General features: G+C 40.0%; 2 protein-coding genes across 4 annotated transcripts in view; one reads left to right on the top strand and one right to left on the bottom strand.

Moving 5' to 3' along the window:
* LOC137290907 (solute carrier family 4 member 11-like) overlaps positions 1-10,329 on the top strand; it is a 47,845-nt gene extending 37,516 nt beyond the window's left edge. For all 3 annotated transcript variants that reach the window (XM_067822108.1, XM_067822109.1, XM_067822110.1), the window contains 11 exons: positions 14-136; positions 345-458; positions 1,296-1,428; positions 1,666-1,739; positions 2,323-2,590; positions 3,178-3,284; positions 3,805-3,973; positions 4,188-4,361; positions 4,550-4,745; positions 6,603-6,772; positions 7,635-10,329. In XM_067822108.1, the coding sequence (XP_067678209.1) occupies positions 14-136; positions 345-458; positions 1,296-1,428; positions 1,666-1,739; positions 2,323-2,590; positions 3,178-3,284; positions 3,805-3,973; positions 4,188-4,361; positions 4,550-4,745; positions 6,603-6,772; positions 7,635-7,695 (1,589 nt within the window). In that variant the 3' untranslated portion in view covers positions 7,696-10,329. The remainder of the gene's footprint in view (positions 1-13; positions 137-344; positions 459-1,295; positions 1,429-1,665; positions 1,740-2,322; positions 2,591-3,177; positions 3,285-3,804; positions 3,974-4,187; positions 4,362-4,549; positions 4,746-6,602; positions 6,773-7,634) is intronic.
* Positions 10,330-10,549: 220 nt separating this feature from the next.
* Positions 10,550-19,659, bottom strand: part of LOC137290401 (exosome RNA helicase MTR4-like) — a 43,534-nt gene continuing 34,424 nt past the window's right edge. Inside the window, exons 17-26 of the mRNA XM_067821309.1 lie at positions 18,265-18,336; positions 17,491-17,616; positions 17,233-17,343; positions 13,893-13,985; positions 13,571-13,666; positions 13,177-13,340; positions 12,723-12,885; positions 12,461-12,626; positions 12,178-12,282; positions 10,550-11,609 (exon numbers count right to left, since the gene is read on the bottom strand). Of these exons, the coding sequence (XP_067677410.1) occupies positions 11,557-11,609; positions 12,178-12,282; positions 12,461-12,626; positions 12,723-12,885; positions 13,177-13,340; positions 13,571-13,666; positions 13,893-13,985; positions 17,233-17,343; positions 17,491-17,616; positions 18,265-18,336 (1,149 nt within the window). The 3' untranslated portion in view covers positions 10,550-11,556. The remainder of the gene's footprint in view (positions 11,610-12,177; positions 12,283-12,460; positions 12,627-12,722; positions 12,886-13,176; positions 13,341-13,570; positions 13,667-13,892; positions 13,986-17,232; positions 17,344-17,490; positions 17,617-18,264; positions 18,337-19,659) is intronic.

The following is a 19,659-nucleotide window of genomic DNA, read 5'->3' as shown; positions in this document are numbered from 1 at the left end:
GTTTGTGTGACAGGGATCATAGGACACAAGACCCCCCACAAAGTGTTGGCCACAACTCTGTTCCTCTACTTTGCCTGTGTGCTGCCCAACATCGCCTTTGGTATGCTCAACAGTGATAACACTCACGGTGCTATAGGTGAGTAATTCAATGGTCTGTCCAATACTCATTCCTGTAGGCGAATATGTCGTGTACAACATGCTGGATTGCCTTAGTCGTAAAAAAGAAACACTCTGTGCTACTGTGCTATGGGTATGTATACCCTTAAGAGTTGATGATTTGTTTATGGTGAGCCATTTGGCAGAGATTCAAGTATTCCTGCAGACATTTAATGTTTTGTTTGCAGGTGTCAAAAAGATCCTGTTTTCCCAGTGTTTTGGTGGTGTGGTGTTTGCAGTGCTCGGAGGGCAGCCACTCATTGTCCTCTTGACTACAGCTCCCCTTGCCCTCTACACTAAAAGTAAGAAAACAGACACTCTGCTGGTGAACAAAACCCCTACAATAAAAGTAAGACAACAGACACACTGTTCTGGAACAAAAGCCCTTCTGCATTAAAAGTAAGATAACAGATGCTCTGTTCTTGAACAAAAGCTGTTCTACTCTAAACATGAAACCATTGACTCTCTGTTCTTGAACAAAACCCCTCTAAACTATAAGTAAGACAACAGACACTCACAAAACCCCATCTACACTGAAATATGTGTATGAAACATCTTTACCTTGCAAAGTAGTACAGTATGTTCCGAGTTCAGTACTGAAAGGGATTTCAGTACAGCAAGGAAATGAGTTTTCAGTATCGCTCTGCAAAACATCAACTGCCAACAGTCTTGATGTGTTCGCTGATCATGAAGTGTCGGTGACCATCATGATCAGCTAACACATCAAGACGGACATATCCGATGTCAGCGTCAGCCAAACAAAGTCGCATAGTTGACAGAACATCCGTGACGCATCTGTTTGACATTTGTGCAAATCCACGCCATGCCTACTCCGTGCTTGCCTGTGGGATCACGGAGGTCACACTCGCTACTGACTTCCGCATGGGGCATCTGTTTGTAAAACATGACATGTCATCCATCATTTGGAAACTCATGTTCTCATATTTCATGCAATGGAAACACAAGGAAATTCAGAACATAATTGTAGTCAAATTTGTAGCAGAATGATGTTGTTTCTTCCTCTTTCCAAATTTGAAATTGGTTTTGCATTTGTATTGTTTGTCAGTATGTATAACTTGTGAAAACTTGACACTTGTATCTTATTTGACATATATTGTAGCTTGTGTGTGTGTGTGTAGTTATTTACAGTATTTGTGAGGACTTCGACTTGGACTTCCATGCGATGTTTGCGGCGACTGGTCTATGGAATGCCTTCTTCCTTCTACTCTATGCCTTCCTCAACACCAGCAAGATGATGCGCTGGTCGTCAAGGTCAGTGGTGGGAAGTACAAATGTATTCAAGAATCAAATTTCAATACTCTGGCTACTCATTTTCTTCTAAAACAGTCTTTAAACATCTTGATCATTTTTTAAGAAACTATTCAGTATTCATCCTTAGTTTCATTTTAAACTGCTTATTATGAATAATGTTGATAAGCTGATGCTGAACAACACCCAGATACGTGGTGGTGATATTTTGTAACCAGTGTGTTTACTGTTCATGTCCAGGTCCACTGAGGAAATATTTTCTGTCTTCATAACATTTGCATTCTCAGCCGATGCTATCAAAGATACAATTAAAGGTCAGTTTACAGTTAAAAGTGATATATTATTGCATTAATGTCCCAAACTACAAAACTGTGTTTACATCAGATGATCTCTTGACAATTTGATACAATAACAATGGTGAATTTTCTAACACCTTGTGATGGTGACATGATACTAAATGAATAGATACGACTGAAATGGCTAATTTTATTGGTTTTCAGGAAGCAGTTTGTAGATTTATCTCTTGGAAGTCCTTGACCCAAGCTGAGTTTCTAAGTGATGTCGTTAAAGTTAAATGTAATCACACATTATGTTTGAACATGAAACTGACATCATTATTGTCATGGCCTCTTTGGGGACATGCTGCTTCTGTGTGTGAGTGCTAGGCATGACCACATGAATATGTGTGTTAGGTCAGCTGTGAATGTCGTAATCATGTACAATTGTCTTCAAAGGGAGATAACACTTGTGGCATTCCCACATTCTATACAACTGTCCATATATTCCTGACTCTATAAATATATCCACATTCTGTAGAAAGATATTTAATGGAGACTGTATAACCTACTTACTGTCACTACTCACTGGTACTCACTCATATATCTCCATTTCTTGTAGATTTTGATTCCAACTACCATGCAGAAGCTTGTAAAGTGAAACCGAATATCACAAACCTGTATAATACTACTAACGTGCCAACTGTGATAACTACGCCTACTACTCTCCTGACAACTGTTAGTAATTTAACCAGTAATATCAGCAACAGTAATATCAGCGATGTGCACATGAAGGAGCATGCTTGTCTCAGGGAAAACAGTGTCTTGTTTTTGCTGCTAATGCTTGGTACTGTCTGGTGTGGCCTTACTCTTCTCAACTTCACAAAAACGTAAGTAAAACTGGAAGATGTGTCCTTTCCAGTGATGCACAGAGTGAGTGAGTGAGTGAGTGAGTGCCTTTTAATGGTGCTTATTATTACCTGTTATATGCCAGAGTCAGCTTAATGCTGAATGAAGCATAGAGGTATTCAGTGTCCATCAACCTGGGGAAACCCATAAGCATGGTCATGGTGCTCACAAACTTAGAAATGTAATTGAGACAAACTGGGATTTGAACATACAGTCATGAGCTTCTGTCTGGCTAAGGAATGGATAGTGAACTCCGCACAGCAAATTGTAGTGCCTTAAACAACTTGTCTCTCAGTCCTGAATGTACACACAAGGAACGTATGAGCATTTTATTCAGCATGTTTATATAAAATAATACATATATTGCCTACAATACTGATCATTACTTACAGATATGAAACTATATCCATTAAAATGTTCCTTACTGAAAGTTAGCATCTGTCTTGCCTTTTACTCCACCCAAATGTCTCAGTATAGATTTGTCCACTGGAAGGCAAAATTTTGTATTTTATGGATGCTAATACTTTCTGCACCTTGTTTATCTGCTTTTGACCTTGTTCATCTCCAGGCCCTTCCTCAACGCCAACCGACGTGAGATCTTAGCAGACTATGCTCTTCCAATCTCTGTGCTGCTCATGACCTTCTTTGGCTCCTATGTCTTCTCAGAGGTCAACTGTAAGTGACACCAAATCATGCTTTGATTGCACCAAGTTTAAACAAACACTGTGTAGTCCACCATCACACTAGTGACAAACCAAGTGAACTTTACCAACACATGCTGGGGAGAGGATGCTTTACTGAGTGGCCATGCGCTGCAGACTGACTGCTAACAGTTCCCGGGGCTTGGGGATTACACAGTTATTATGTTGAAAAATATGCCACTATTGTCAAGCAGTCAATGGGTACCTGGTAGGATGAAGGACATTCTACATACACACAGGCAACTTGGGCTATATATCCACATGGGACTGACTGTGAATATAGAGCTTTGAGCAAGTTTATGGGTTGAATTCGGCTCATAATAGGTATGTAGATTATTATTTTAAGTTGAAACAGACATTTAAGCCCACAGAAAAAGTTTCTCTGAATTCCCTGGCCTACAGATCCTGTCAATACAACCACTGTGTAATGTTTTATACAGTCACTTTCTTGCTGTAAAATCAGACTAATTCTGATGAGGATTTTGATTTTTCAGTGGAACCCTTTGAGTATAACCCATCTGAGCAAATGTTTGAGCTGGCCCACATAGAGAGTCTCCCAGTGGGAGCTATCTTTGCAGCTGCAGGTCTGGGCTTTAGTCTCTCACTTCTATTCTTCATGGACCAGAACATTTCCAGCGCCCTCGTCAACACACCCAACAACAAGTAAGTCAAGTTGTCGCTCACATTGTCAACATTACAGGGTTTAGTTGTAAGTGTAGGTTCTTCTCAGTTCAAATGTGTGACCAAAGTGGCACTGTAGGACCTCTATGTTCAAGTGAATGATTTTGTTTCCTGTACTGTGATGAACAAAGATTAATCAACCCATTTTCCTCCATGTGTTTCATGATGTTTGTATGTATGGCCTTGTCTCTTCCAGGCTGAAGAAGGGTGCTGCCTACCATTGGGATCTTTTTGTGGTGGCCATTATCAACGCCTTTCTCTCCATCTTCACCCTTCCCTGGGTGCACGCCGCCCTGCCTCACTCCCCTCTCCATGTGCGCGCCCTTGCCGATGTAGAGGAAAGGGTTGAACAGGGACACATTGCTCAAACGTACGTAGACTTGACTCTAATCTCTACATGGCATTCATGAAAATACATTGACAAACATACACAGTTGGGTTACATTGTCTCTGTTGTAACACATGATAGAGTGTCAGGTTTGTTTGTAAGAGATACCATGGTTCTATGCATTTACTGTAACAAAGGGTGGCCTGAACGTAACTTGTTACTATTTTCAGAGTTGTCCATGTGCGTGAGACTCGAGTGACCGGGATTGTGTCCCATATCATGATTGGTCTGTCTGTGTTGATGCTGCCGCTTCCCCTGTCGTATATTCCACGAGCGGTTCTCGATGGCCTCTTCCTGTTTGTGGCCATCTCTGCTCTCTATGGCAACCAGTTCTTTGAGAGGATTCAACTGCTGTTTACAGAACAGGTGTGCACATTTGGAGTTGTTTCTTGTTTTCAAATTTATATATCTCATTTTGGATACTTTTAAAACTCCCTGTAATACCTCCTTTGTGTAATCTTGTGCAAGCAACAAAATAAACATAAAAATAACACAATTATCATTTGTTCATGACATATAATATACATTGCTGATTATCAAAAAACAATCAAAATTACAAGTGTACAATCACAAATCAAAAGTGCAGTATTTTATGCTTTTGGTTTACTACCTTCAAAATGAAGCACCTTTGATACTGAACCCAGTCACTGTGGGTGGGCATGCTCTTACGTGTAACAAAAACATTCGGTGTCAGCCCGTTCTGTCGACAAACGAAAATTATGATGTTGCTAATTGTCAACAGAGTAAAAACCAGGAGAGTTGACATAGCGTGGTCAACAAACTGTGATGTTGTTATAGAGAATGGTGCTTAGTGATTTAGTCAATCATGAGTAACTGAAGTAAGTTCACCTTTTTAACAATTTGTAAGAGAAATAAGGTTGTAAACAGACTAATATTTTACGTTATGCGCGTATCATGAGGAGATGAATTAACTTTGTCGTTTTAACAATTTGTAAGAGAAATAAGGTTGTAAACAGACTAATATTTTACGTTATGCGCGTATCATGAGGAAAAGAATTAACTTTGTCTTTTTAACAATTTGTAAGAGAAATAAGGTTGTAAACAGACTAATATTTTACGTTATGCGCGTATCATGAGGAAAAGAATTAACTTTGTCGTTTTAACAATTTGTAAGAGAAATAAGGTTGTAAACAGACTAATATTTTACGTTATGCAAGGATTATTTAGGAATATATAATAGATCAGGAAAATGTTGTTAACACTGTCAAAATGACAAATGCTATGGTGCGGGTTACAGTGACTGACAACATTAATAATGGAGGTCAGAATCTTTACCATAATGGATTTAAGTACAGAGTCTACAGACGATAGCTCAGAAAACATACAAGCAATGTGCAGATGCCTCTTGTCCATTGTATTTGGTTGAAGGCCGACCTCTGACTTGAGCTACACAGACCATGTGTCAGAGTTGTTTCATCTTGGCTGAACATTCAGATTACTGAAATGGACTTTATCATCACAATTCTCAAATGTTAATACCTATTCACTTATAATATATATCTATATCAAAATATATTGTGCAAATATATACGGTCAGAATGAACACTACATACCTTAGATATTATAGTGCATTGTTGATATCACTCTGTGTTTTTAATTGGTTTCTTAATTGCGAGCACACTGGGCGTCAAGTCACTCATGTGGAACATCATCTCCCTTTCCCCGGACTTGAAAATAATTTGGACAGATTGTTCATTGTTGTCAACAGTCGGGGTATAAACTAAACTTTCACTTGCTGGTTCATTTGCCAGTATACTAAGGGCTCTTTGTGTGTGTATTCATTGTGCATGGGCTGTGTGCACAGCACAGCGCAGCTGTTGAAACAGCTTTTTACCCCAGTTGTTTTTTTTTAAGGAACATTTGAGGTGTGATTTCGCATGATTTTTTTATTGCATTATTTTTCAAATCTATTAGTTGTATTTGCTTTCTTGATAATTTGTTCTCCAAAGGTGTTATCCATACCGAAAGGTGTTATCCATACCGAAAGGTGTCGGAATCTGCAAAGTTGTGGTTTGCGTTGCATGCAAGCTTTAATTAACTCTATATATTGCTAAATTGCCCTGAACAAACTTGTGTTTCGACATGAATGTAGAACAGTTTCTCCCTTAGCAACAGGAAGGGGATGTATGGACTTTGAAGTGTTAATGTGCTATACAGCTATACATGAACTGTTGTACAATGGTTTACACAACTGTATTTCAGGCAGCATACCCCCCGAACCACTACATCCGCCGTGTTCCCCAGCGCAAGATCCACACCTTCACAGGCATCCAGCTGATCCAGCTCTTAGTCCTGTGTGTGTTTGGCTTCTCCCCTATAGCTTACATGAAGATGATCTTCCCCATACTCCTCATGTTCCTTATGCCTATCAGGTAGGTCCTTCAAACAAGTGTCTTTCAAACGAACTCCAGGTGAGTTGTAGTGATCGTTTTTCAGTACTACTTTCGGACCTTTCAGCAGCACCCAGCAGGTGAGTCACAGTACCCTGCAGGTGAGTCAAAATACCCCCCAGTTGAGTCATATTACCCTTCATAGTACCCTGCAGATGAGTCATGTTACCCTTAATTGTACTTGGCAGGTGAGTCATAGTACCCTTCAGGTGAGTCATGCTCCCCTTCATTGTACTTAAAAGGTGAGTCACAGTACCCTTCAGGTGAGTCATGATACCCTTCATTGTACTTAGCAGGTGAGTCATAATACCCTGCAGTTGAGTCATATTACCCTTCATAGTACCCTGCAGGTGAGTCATCTTACCCCTTATAGTGCCCTGCATACCCTGCAAGTGAGTCATAGTACCCTTCATAGCACTCTGAACGTGAGTCATAGTACTCTTCATAGTAGCCTGCAGGTGAGTCATAGTACCCTTCATAGTATTGTGCAGGTGAGTCAGTAATAAACGTCTGGTGGGTCATATTACCCAGCAGGTAGGTCATAGTACTCTGAAGATGTCTTTTATCAGATCTGTTTTAATGAGACATGCTATTGCTGTTCCATGAAACTAGCAAATGCTGTCAAGAGAGTGATATCAGTTATTTTTGACAATCAAAGTCTAGGTCAGGTGACTGATACCATATCATAGTTTGATATAGGTCAACCATTGAGGATGTCAGAACTGATTCGGTCTCGTCCACCAAGCAAAACAATATGGTACCACCATATGTCTGTACACATATACAATCAAATGACACTAGCAGGATACATTAAATACATAAAGAATCTAATTTTATTTTACAGACATAAACTGGTTCCACATGTCATTGAATCAAAATTCCTGAAGGCCTTGGATGGACACTGAGAAGAGGAAACTCCAGCGACATGACATAATACATATATACACTGACAGTGTATACTCATCAACATAACTCTAGCAACATTGCATAATTCAGATATACACTCACAGTGTATACTCATCAACATAACTCTAGCAACGTGGCATTATTCTCATATGTCCTTGCAGTCTGTGTTAACATACAGACTTGATGCTGTTTGGCTGCAGTTGAGTGTGGTTAGCTGTGCTTGACCGTGCTTGACTGTGGTTGGCTGTTCATATATGAAAACATGTAAACCAGATGAAGGTACATATCATATGGATGTAAGTTAAGCATGGATGTGTGTGTCAATTCTTTAGGAAGGTCTTGACAATTTCAATTCAAGACTTCATTGTAAGGTGGGCCAAGGCTAGTGTATCTTGTTGGTCAATGACTGACAGATGACTGCTAGTATTAATGTCTCTCTCGAGACACAAGTTTCTTAAATCATCTTGTAAAATTGTGTGTTTATTCAAAGATGCCTTGAGAAATGTTTCTATTTATTTTACTTTGCGACATTAAGATTGATAACAATGTATATTATTGTCAGAAGAGTACACAGTTACATGTCACCCCACAAATACTTCACCTGGTGGATCTGCTGTGTATGGTAGTGTGCTCTATTTCAAGTCACCCCACTAACACTTTTGTGCTGTGTGCACAGCAGAGTGTACACTGTTTCATGTTTCAAGTCACCCCACACTGATTTCAAGTCATGTTTCAGCCCATAGATCATGGTGAGCAGGTGCACCAGAAAACAGTGTTAGGTCATTCACGATGGAATGTGTTTACTATACATAAATTCAAAGTAATACAATCGTGTGATGGAAAACTGATCCAAGTGGACCGCACCATTACTTGAGGAAGTTAAATAGTGTAAAAGAAAATGTTACAGTCAAAGAGAAAGTTTGAACTTCTGTAAATAATCAAGTCAATCATGTCTTCATTAGTTCTGTAACTGCCAAAAGCCATTCACAGATCAGTGGTGTCCAAATCAGTTGGGTATGGTGAAACACTGTTTTGCTCAGGTATTGTAACCTATGATACATCGTGTTGATGTCTTGTTGAGCCAGAGATTAAGACAGGCATGTTGACCTTGACAGTTGTTGGAATTTGAAGGCATATGGTTTGCTCAGTTCACCTGTGATCATTCATACTCATGTTTCTTGAGGATTTTCTGCAAAATTTATCTTAAGTATCATTGCATATTGCTTTCCTTATCAGAACAAAAGGTTTGCAGCCTGTTTATTGTTATCGTTGTATCAGTATGAAAAGGCCTGTTCTAAGGAGACTGTAACAGACACCTGCTGTAATATAGGGAGACGTATGTCCGGTTATATCTTAGACACCTTAAGTGAGCCATATCAGAACAAAAGGTTTGCAGCCTGTTTATTGTTATTGTTGTATCAGTATGAAAAGACCTGTTCTAAGGAGACTGTAACAGACACCTGCTGTAATATAGGGAGACGTATGTCCGGTTATATCTTAGACACCTTAAGTGAGCCAATCAGGAGTATGGGTTATGAGGCCATAGCATCTCCTTTGGGCCAGTCAGGTGAAAATGTTTTAGTCATGATATGATTATATCTCCCTCTGTTTCTTCCAGGAAAAACATGTCATCAGACGCTTTAAGGGCCTTCAGGATTTGAAATGACATTGCATGTTTCCAGTCAGCATTAGTTGCTGAGGGAACATTATATTTTACTCTAGACTGTCACATCTCCAGCTAGTTCCATTTGTACACTTGGAATGCATGTGAGGAATTCTCCACCAGTGAATTTCATACTTATCTCACACGTTAGTTAAACGGGTGAATGTGGTTTTTGTCATGAATGATTGCAAAAAAGTTAAATGGGAAAAATGCTGATCAGATCAGTTAGATTCTACTCACATCGAAGTGTCATTGCAAAACCTTCTCAACAGTGTGGAGGAGCCAGCAGAATTCAAGGACAGTGAATTTTTAGGGAAATATGTTAAAAGAAAATACTTCACTACTGAATATTGTTTCACACAGTTCATAGCACTAATCAGTTGATACAAACAATTTCTGTTGTTTAATACTGGACAAAATAAGTTAGGGATATAGTTACATTTTGGATTGATATTTTATCAGTGTGTCAGTGAACAAATAGATCATTATTCAGTATTCCAAAATTTAAAAATATCTGTAACTATTTTTTAATTTCATCTCATACAACTTCATGAGCTTTGAAGCAAACTGATGTCATTGTTTAAAGGTGATCTGTTAGAAGGTGATATGTCAAATCCATGAGATATAGTTGTATGTGCCCTCAATGTTCTAAAGGAAAACATAACTGACTGGAGAACTTGGTGACCCTGATAATGTGTTATCAGGTTATGGAACAGAGGTACTCACACCAGTCCATAGACGATGTAAAGCTGACACCACTGCCTAAATACATTAGCAACAATGCACACGTACTAACCTAGACCATGAGTCTGCAATTACACCAGGTTCACATAAGCCTGACGACAGGGGCTAGGATGATATATATTCTGTATTTAGACAACACCTCAGTATATCCTACATTGTAGGTCACTGCTATCAACTTCATTATATCATATCATATATGCTTGAATAATAAAAGGTACTATTTTCATTGTGATTTTTTTTAGATTCTGTTTAAACATATAATTTACCCAGAGCACCAAAGCGAAAATGGTCTGACAAGTTTGTGCCATGAGAATCTACTAATAACAGCCAGACAAGTCTGCGTCACATGGATCCACTGATAACAACAACTGTACACATCACTGACCACAGGAGCCAGATATTTCTCACTAGCACAGATATCACAAAGTGAAATCAACAAGACTGTATCCAGTTCAGATTTATTGACATTTTTTACAGTACATGTATTTACAGGATTTACAATGATGTACACAACAGTGTACAGTGAACCATTTATCTGATTGAAATGAACATGGCATTTACAAATGAACAGGAAGAGAATGAAGCTAAACTTCTACATGCCTCACTTGTCTGGCAATGTACAATGTGACAATGCTTACATTTCTGCACCACTTTATATAAAAAGTAGTAATTATCAACTTACCGATACTACTTATTTTACATTCCTTATAACAAGATCTACAAAAGAACTCTTTTTCATTACAATGTCAGAAGAAAGAAATTGTTCAATTCTGGGTCATCTCAATCTCCCCTTTACTGAAGAGAGCATGTGGTATAGGTATTGGACACACTATCACAACACATGAGAATCACTACTGCCACCTGAATACAGAACTGTCATACTATTGTAAGGGATGGACTCTTGAGTTACTTCCCCTGACAGCTGGCTCCACAAGGTCCTTCCCAGCGTGCGACCCCCATTGCTGCCCCCAGTGCACAGATGGACACTGCGAAAATCTTGAAATTTATCATCAAAACGTAATGTTTCTTTTTGTCTAAGAATGGTACTATAGTAATTTTATGAAAAGGATTGCAACTAATGTACTATTTCTGAGATGAATTTATGTGTGCTTGTTTACTAAGATCACCCATAATTCCTGACGAAACGAAAAAAAACCCTGTAGCTCCTAACATTATCACTCTACCAATTACATGAGAGTTGAAATGAAAATCAAACTGACAAACAAAATATGTGAGCTTGGTGAATATTCCATCACATCATTAAGTTTTCCTTGGTTTGTCAGCATAACAGTCAGTAAGCAGTTTCATTGCATGCATGGCTGTGTCAACACTGTAGGGAGCTGTGACTGGTACGACAGACAGCAGAGGGAGATCCACTAGTAGCTGTCACTGTGAGGAGCTTCTTGGCTCCTTGGTGTATCTGTTTCTGACAGCTAATGAAAAGCCCCTGCTACTATAAGTATAAACTAGCAGCAAACACAATATCCCTCTTGATTCTTCTGATAGCTGAAAGACATATAAAATGAAAGTTACCATTTTCACCAAGACAGAGTCACATCACAGTTATAAAGACTTGCTTCTTCCTATGATGCATGAAAAACTAACACAACAGAGTAAGACAAGTCTGCCGCCCCTCCCAGATCCAGGGCTGTCACTGTATCATGGTTAAGTTTACTTTCTGACAGTTGACCGCTGCTGTGATCAAGTAAGATACTACCCGAAAACAGTAAAGGCCCACCTGATTATTTCATATTGCAACAGCACTAATCTAAGTGTATTCCATATCATAGTTCAGTATAAACCGTTAGTTACCATTCAACAATTTCGTGAAATCTAAAAGATATGTTACACATTAGTACAAACTTTAGAAAAATTACTAAGAATCTTACCTTTGAAGTGTGACAAATATTTAAATACCACATTAAGCTAGTACATATTACATTTGGAATACGTATTATCTATTGATTATTCATCAATTTGAACAAGGTGATTTTTGCCACAGATTGATACAGAATCTAAGTAAGACAAGTCTGTCGTGATTATGTTGACCGACAGGAACTCTTTGTTTGCATACCTTCTGAGAACTTGTTTTCCAGCTCTGTGTTTCCAATGGCTTTAGCTGCCTGCACCATCTGTCTGAGGAGTTCCTCCAGCCTCCGCATACACCGGATTATACTACCTGTAACCATGGTAAGTTTATCACACAGTATACACGACTTCCTTACTGCTAGTAACATCTCCACGAAACAGAATACACACAGTATTGGTTCCTGTAAATACAGATGTACCCAGCTTACAACAAGGGAGCTTCACTAGCCACACTGATATCTCTGATAAACAAGGGCTAACATCCTCACCTTCAAAGATGTCTGTCATTTTACATAACTGTGAAAATGTTGATCCATTGCACCAAGCGTTCACAACGTCCATCATGTGTGGTCGGAATGTCTCAGCATAAGCCTCCTCCTCGAGATGCTCTAGCTTGGCTTCCCGACTCACTCGGGCGATACGCCGAGCTGTGTCCTAAAAGTAACAAGCCAAGTAACATTATTCACACACTGAACTGTAAGGGAAAACAAAACTGAAATGTCAGGCCCCAAAATAGCGCCAGCTCCTCACCTGCATGATACGCAGTGGTCCTGAGAGTTCCTCAGTCAGTTTAGGCATCTCATTCGAATTCTCCTGGAACACAAAGCAGCTAAGGAGGGCACAGGACTGCTGCTCCGTAAGGTTGTTGAAGACACCGTTAAACAGTAGCTCTGTCAGCAACAGTTCATCAGCGCTGGAGGAGAGTCACGTAACGGATGATGAAATATGTCAAAAAATATATTCCATGAAAAAATACTGCCAACTTATCATAGCAGCTGGCAAATAGAGGTCTTGGGACCACTATATGTCAAGTTATCTGGAATTATAAGTCCCTGGATTCTCTGGCACCTTTACATTTCACTCTAGTTAAATGTGTGGAGACAATAAAGTACATCTAACTTGGAAGGTCATTTTTCTCTAAGGCTGATGTCATCACGATTGACTTCAACTGTATATCAGACTGAGCCATAAACAAATCAGTTACCTGCTGATCTCACACGCCACCCGGCCCTTGATCTCGATGACATCAGAGCTGGTTGCGTACCCCATCCTCCGGAGAACACGCTTCCGACACTTGAGTTCATCCATCTGCAGCAGGGACTTCTTTTTCTTCAGCTCAGACTTGATGGCCTTCACCTCATTACCAACCTGGAAGATGAGTTCTCCAGAAGCTATACTATCCAACACATATGGCTCATCACTGTCATCTGTACATTCAAGCAGTGTGAGAGTGAACAGTCCCATCGGGGCAATATACCACCATTTTCATTTACAATGACACACAATTAGTGGAGTTATCAAGCATGACAATATGATACAAAGAGCATAGCATCACCCCATTTACTCAAGACTTTCAACAATGAGTACACGCAACCTACCCGAGTTTTCTTGTCATACAAGGAGTACAGCTCTTCCAGCTGGGGATCCTTATGAAGCGGATGAGAGTATAGACGATGTTCGAAGGCTTCAGTTTTCTGCAAAGAATAATCAATAATGCAAAGCCCCAGTTGTCTTGAAAGTTTACTAAATGACCATTGAAATTCTTGTGAAAATGATGTGTATGCTCTCACTTTCTCATAAAAAGCCCCTGTATCCATGCCTGATTAGTATTAACAAGAATAAAACCAAAACCCTGGGATTTGTGTATTGCTTGAGGGTATTAGAGAGTGGCCCTGATGACAGCAGCAATGGAAGGCCCACCTTTATGATTTCTTGGAGTTTCTTGTCCTTGATGCCCATATCCTCTATGGGATCAAGAGGAGGTAAGCCATCAGGAAAGCGCTTCTCTACTTCCTGCAATAACACAACATTGCATCATTAAGAGTAATGTCTGCTAGAACATGATGCTCCTGGGCTAGATATGGACAGGGAAGATACTAGAGTATACTAGAACACAATGGGCTAGATATGGACAGGAAGAGTTTTCAGCTAAAGATACTAGAGTATACTAGAACACAATGGGCTAGATATGGACAGGGAGAGTTTTCAGCTAAAGATACTAGAGTATACTAGAACACAATGGGCTAGATATGGACAGGGAGAGTTTTCAGCTAAAGATACTAGAGTATACTAGAACACAATGGGCTAGATATGGACAGGGAGAGTTTTCAGCTAAAGATACTAGAGTATACTAGAACACAATGGGCTAGATATGGACAGGGAGAGTTTTCAGCTAAAGATACTAGAGTATACTAGAACACAATGGGCTAGATATGGACAGGGAGAGTTTTCAGCTAAAGATACTAGAGTATACTAGAACACAATGGGCTAGATATGGACAGGGAGAGTTTTCAGCTAAAGATACTAGAGTATACTAGAACACAATGGGCTAGATATGGACAGGGAGAGTTTTCAGCTAAAGATACTAGAGTATACTAGAACACAATGGGCTAGATACTGATTCTGTAAGACATCAGCTACAGATACTAGTCTACTAGAACACAACGTTTCTCAGCTAGATACTTATTCTGTGAAACATCAGCAACAGATACTACAGTCTACTAGGACACAATGTTTCTTGTCCAATTACTGCTTCTGTGAGACATCAGCAACAGATACTACGGTCTACTAGGACAAGATGTTTCTCAGCTAACTAGTGACTATGAGACATAAGCTACAGATACTACAGTTTAAAAACGTTTCTTGGCTAGTTACTGACTCTGTGAGACATCAGCTACAGATACTACAGTACACTAGGACACAATGTTTCTCGGCCAATTACTGATTCTGTGAGCCATCAGCAACAGATACTACGGTCTACTAGAACAAGATGTTTCTCAGCTAACTAGTGACTATGAAACATCAGCTACAGATACTACAGTTTAAAAACGTTTCTTGGCTAGTTACTGACTCTGTGAGACATCAGCTACAGATACTACAGTCCACTAGGACACAATGTTTCTCGGCCAATTACTGATTCTGTGAGCCATCAGCAACAGATACTACGGTCTACTAGAACAAGATGTTTCTCAGCTAACTAGTGACTATGAAACATCAGCTACAGATACTACAGTTTAAAAACGTTTCTTGGCTAGTTACTGACTCTGTGAGACATCAGCTACAGATACTACAGTCCACTAGGACACAATGTTTCTCGGCCAATTACTGATTCTGTGAGCCATCAGCAACAGATACTACGGTCTACTAGAACAAGATGTTTCTCAGCTAACTAGTGACTATGAGACATCAGCTACAGATACTACAGTCTAAAAACATTTCTTGGCTAGTTTCTGACTCTGTGAGACATCAGCTACAGATACTACAGTACACTAGGACACAATGTTTCTCGGCCAATTACTGATTCTGTGAGCCATCAGCAACAGATACTACGGTCTACTAGAACAAGATGTTTCTCAGCTAACTAGTGACTATGAAACATCAGCTACAGATACTACAGTTTAAAAACGTTTCTTGGCTAGTTACTGACTCTGTGAGACATCAGCTACAGATACTACAGTACACTAGGACACAATGTTTCTCGGCCAATTACTGATTCTGTGAGCCATCAGCAACAGATACTACGGTCTACTAGAACAAGATGTTTCTCAGCTAACTAGTGACTATGAAACATCAGCTACAGATACTACAGTTTAAAAACGTTTCTTGGCTAGTTACTGACTCTGTGAGACATCAGCTACAGATACTACAGTCCACTAGGACACAATGTTTCTCGGCCAATTACTGATTCTGTGAGCCATCAGCAACAGATACTACGGTCTACTAGAACAAGATGTTTCTCAGCTAACTAGTGACTATGAAACATCAGCTACAGATACTACAGTTTAAAAACGTTTCTTGGCTAGTTACTGACTCTGTGAGACATCAGCTACAGATACTACAGTCCACTAGGACACAATGTTTCTCGGCCAATTACTGATTCTGTGAGCCATCAGCAACAGATACTACGGTCTACTAGAACAAGATGTTTCTCAGCTAACTAGTGATTATGAGACATCAGCTACAGATACTACAGTCTAAAAACATTTCTTGGCTAGTTTCTGACTCTGTGAGACATCAGCTACAGATACTACAATCTAAAAACGTTTCTTGGCTAGTTTCTGACTCTGTGAGACATCAGCTACAGATACTACAATCTAAAAACGTTTCTTGGCTAGTTTCTGACTGTGAGACATCAGCTACAGATACTACAATCTAAAAACGTTTCTTGGCTAGTTTCTGACTCTGTGAGACATCAGCTACAGATACTACAATCTAAAAACGTTTCTTGGCTAGTTTCTGACTGTGAGACATCAGCTACAGATACTACAATCTAAAAACGTTTCTTGGCTAGTTTCTGACTCTGTGAGACATCAGCTACAGATACTACAGTCACAGATACTACAGTCTACTAGGACACGATGTTTCTCGGCTAGATACTGACTGTGAGACATCAGCTACAGATACTACAGTCTACTACAACACAAAGCTTCTTGGCTAGTTACTGACTCTGTGAGACATCAGCTACAGATACTACAGTCTACTAGGACATGATGTTTCTCGTCTAGATACTGACTCTGTGAGACATCAGCTACAGATAGTACAGTCTACTACAACATAAAGCTTCTTGGCTAGTTACTGACTCTGTGAGACATCAGCTACAGATACTACAGTCTAAAAACGTTTCTTGTCTAGATACTGACTCTGTGAGACATCAGCTACAGATACTACAGTCTACTAGGACATGATGTTTCTTGGCTAGATACTGACTCTGTGAGACATCAGCTACAGATACTACAGTCTACTACAACACAAAGCTTCATGGCTAGTTACTGACTCTGTGAGACATCAGCTACAGATACTACAGTCTACTAGGACATGATGTTTCTCGGCTAGTTCCTGACTCTGTGAGACATCAGCTACAGATACTACAGTCTACTACAACACAAAGCTTCTTGGCTAGTTCCTGACTCTGTGAGACATCAGCAACAGATACTACAGTCTACTACAACACAAAGCTTCTTGGCTAGTTTCTGACTCTGTGAAACATCAGCAACAGATACTACAGTCTACTAGGCTACTAGTTTCTCGGCTAGATACTGACCTGGAGAGACTTGTAGACACTCTGCCGTTTGTCATAACTTTTGAGGTCCTGTGGGACATACAGTCTGATTGCACTGATTCCCTCGATCAGTGTCGTCAACACCGGAACAACCTGTACACAGAACTGTCAATCAGAAGAAAGGACAAATTCTATCAGGTCTACCCAACAGTTTCTGTTGCTGCATAAAAGCTGCTCTTGTCTACAGCTACACACTCCCCTAAATGAACATCTGGGCTGTTGTTTCCACTTCACACGTACCTGCATTTCTCCACGCTGGCCCTTGGGACAAGGCTTTATGTCAGTTGTTCTACGAGATTTTGCACTTTCCTTGGTGATATACATCAGTACTTCCGCTATGTAGAGAGGACCTGTGTCATCAGTTGCCTGAAACATACCAGTAGTTCCATTACCGAAAACTAAACTCTAGATGTTTTAGGCAGGGAATGTGGGGTACCCTTCTTTGCCTTCCCAGCCATTGGTGTCTTCACAGGGTTCACCACAGCATCCATACAAACATATTAGAAACCGTACACTTTGCACACAGTCATACAATGGTTGTTCACAGTCATGCCATGGCTACACATTCGTAATATACCATGGCTGTTCACACCTATACACTGGCTATACATTCTCATTATATCATGGCTGTTCACAGCTATACACTGGCTATACATTCTCATTATACCATGGCCATTCACAGCTATACACCAGCTATACATTCTCATTATATCATGGCTGTTCACAGCTATACACCAGCTATACATTCTCATTATATCATGGCTGTTCACAGCTATACACTGGCTATACATTCTCATTATATCATGGCTATTCACAGCTATACACTGGCTATACATTCTCATTATATCATGGCTGTTCACAGCTATACACTGGCTATACATTCTCATTATACAATGGCTGTTTAAAGTCACCCAGCACATGAACTACATGAGTTACACACAAGATGTGTCACAAATCATCTTTTGGCAAGGTACATTCTTATACCATGGCTGTACACAGAGTGCTCCTGTCTACCTTGCTCTGGTCCATCTTCTTCTGGAAGTTGATGACAACACCCCAACCAAAGTCATCTTCTTTGTTCTTCACCTGACAAAACAGAGAACTCTACAGTCAGCCAGTGTGGGTGTGTGGAGGGCTGTCATGGTACACATATAAATGTTTAGATGTAATACAATCCCTATCTCAGCAGAGTTGTGATAAGGAATGAAACTCCATATGTCAGATATCTGTTGATTTAATTCCAGTTTCTGTTCTCATGATCATGAAAGAAACCCGTTCAAAACAGTTACGTCTCACCGTTTACCTTATAATGGCTTGTGCCCTTTAAGAATTACATTAACACAAAATATATATATGGCTGATCTGAAGTTTGGTGAACAATAGCTAGTTGTAAGTCTGCCAAAAGGTGTAAACATCCTCTCAAGACAAGTCTGAGTGTCCTGCCTGACAAATCTGTCCCATCTTGAAGAGACATCTTACAGGTGAAAGTGTCCCACCTAGATTTATATGTCTACAGGTGTAAGTGTCTCACCTAGATTGATATGTCTACAGGTGTAAGTGCCCCACCTTGATTGATATGTCTACAGGTGTAAGTGTCCTACCTGACAAGTCTGTCCCATCTTGAAGAGACATCTTACAGGTGTCAGTGTCCAACCTAGATTGGTATGTCTACAGCTGTAAGTGTCCCACTTACAAAGTCTGTCTACAGGTGTGAGTGTTCTACCTTGACGAGTCTGTCTACAGGTGTGAGTGTTCTACCTTGATAAATGTGTCTACAGTTTTGAGTGTCCTACCTTGACGAGTCTGTCTGCAGTGGTGAGTGTCCAACCTAGATTGGTATGTCTACAGCTGTAAGTGTCCCACTTACAAAGTCTGTCTACAGGTGTGAGTGTTCTACCTTGATGAGTCTGTCTACAGGTGTGAGTGTTCTACCTTGATAAATGTGTCTACAGTTTTGAGTGTCCTACCTTGACGAGTCTGTCTGCAGTGGTGAGTGTCCAACCTAGATTGGTATGTCTACAGCTGTAAGTGTCCCACTTACAAAGTCTGTCTACAGGTATGAGTGTTCTACCTTGATGAGTCTGTCTACAGGTGTGAGTGTTCTACCTTGATGAGTCTGTCTACAGGTGTGAGTGTTCTACCTTGATGAGTCTGTCTACAGGTGTGAGTGTCCAACCTAGATTGGTATGTCTACAGCTGTAAGTGTCCCACTTACAAAGTCTGTCTACAGGTGTGAGTGTTCTACCTTGATGAGTCTGTCTACAGGTGTGAGTGTTCTACCTTGATAAATGTGTCTACAGTTTTGAGTGTCCTACCTTGATGAGTCTGTCTGCAGTGGTGAGTGTCCAACCTAGATTGGTATGTCTACAGCTGTAAGTGTCCCACTTACAAAGTCTGTCTACAGGTGTG

This window comes from Haliotis asinina, chromosome 7, assembly GCF_037392515.1.
Source record: "Haliotis asinina isolate JCU_RB_2024 chromosome 7, JCU_Hal_asi_v2, whole genome shotgun sequence".
NCBI classification, from domain to species: domain Eukaryota; kingdom Metazoa; phylum Mollusca; class Gastropoda; order Lepetellida; family Haliotidae; genus Haliotis; species Haliotis asinina.
Note: the sequence above shows the minus strand (reverse complement) of the source record. Positions and strands in the feature narration are given on the sequence as shown.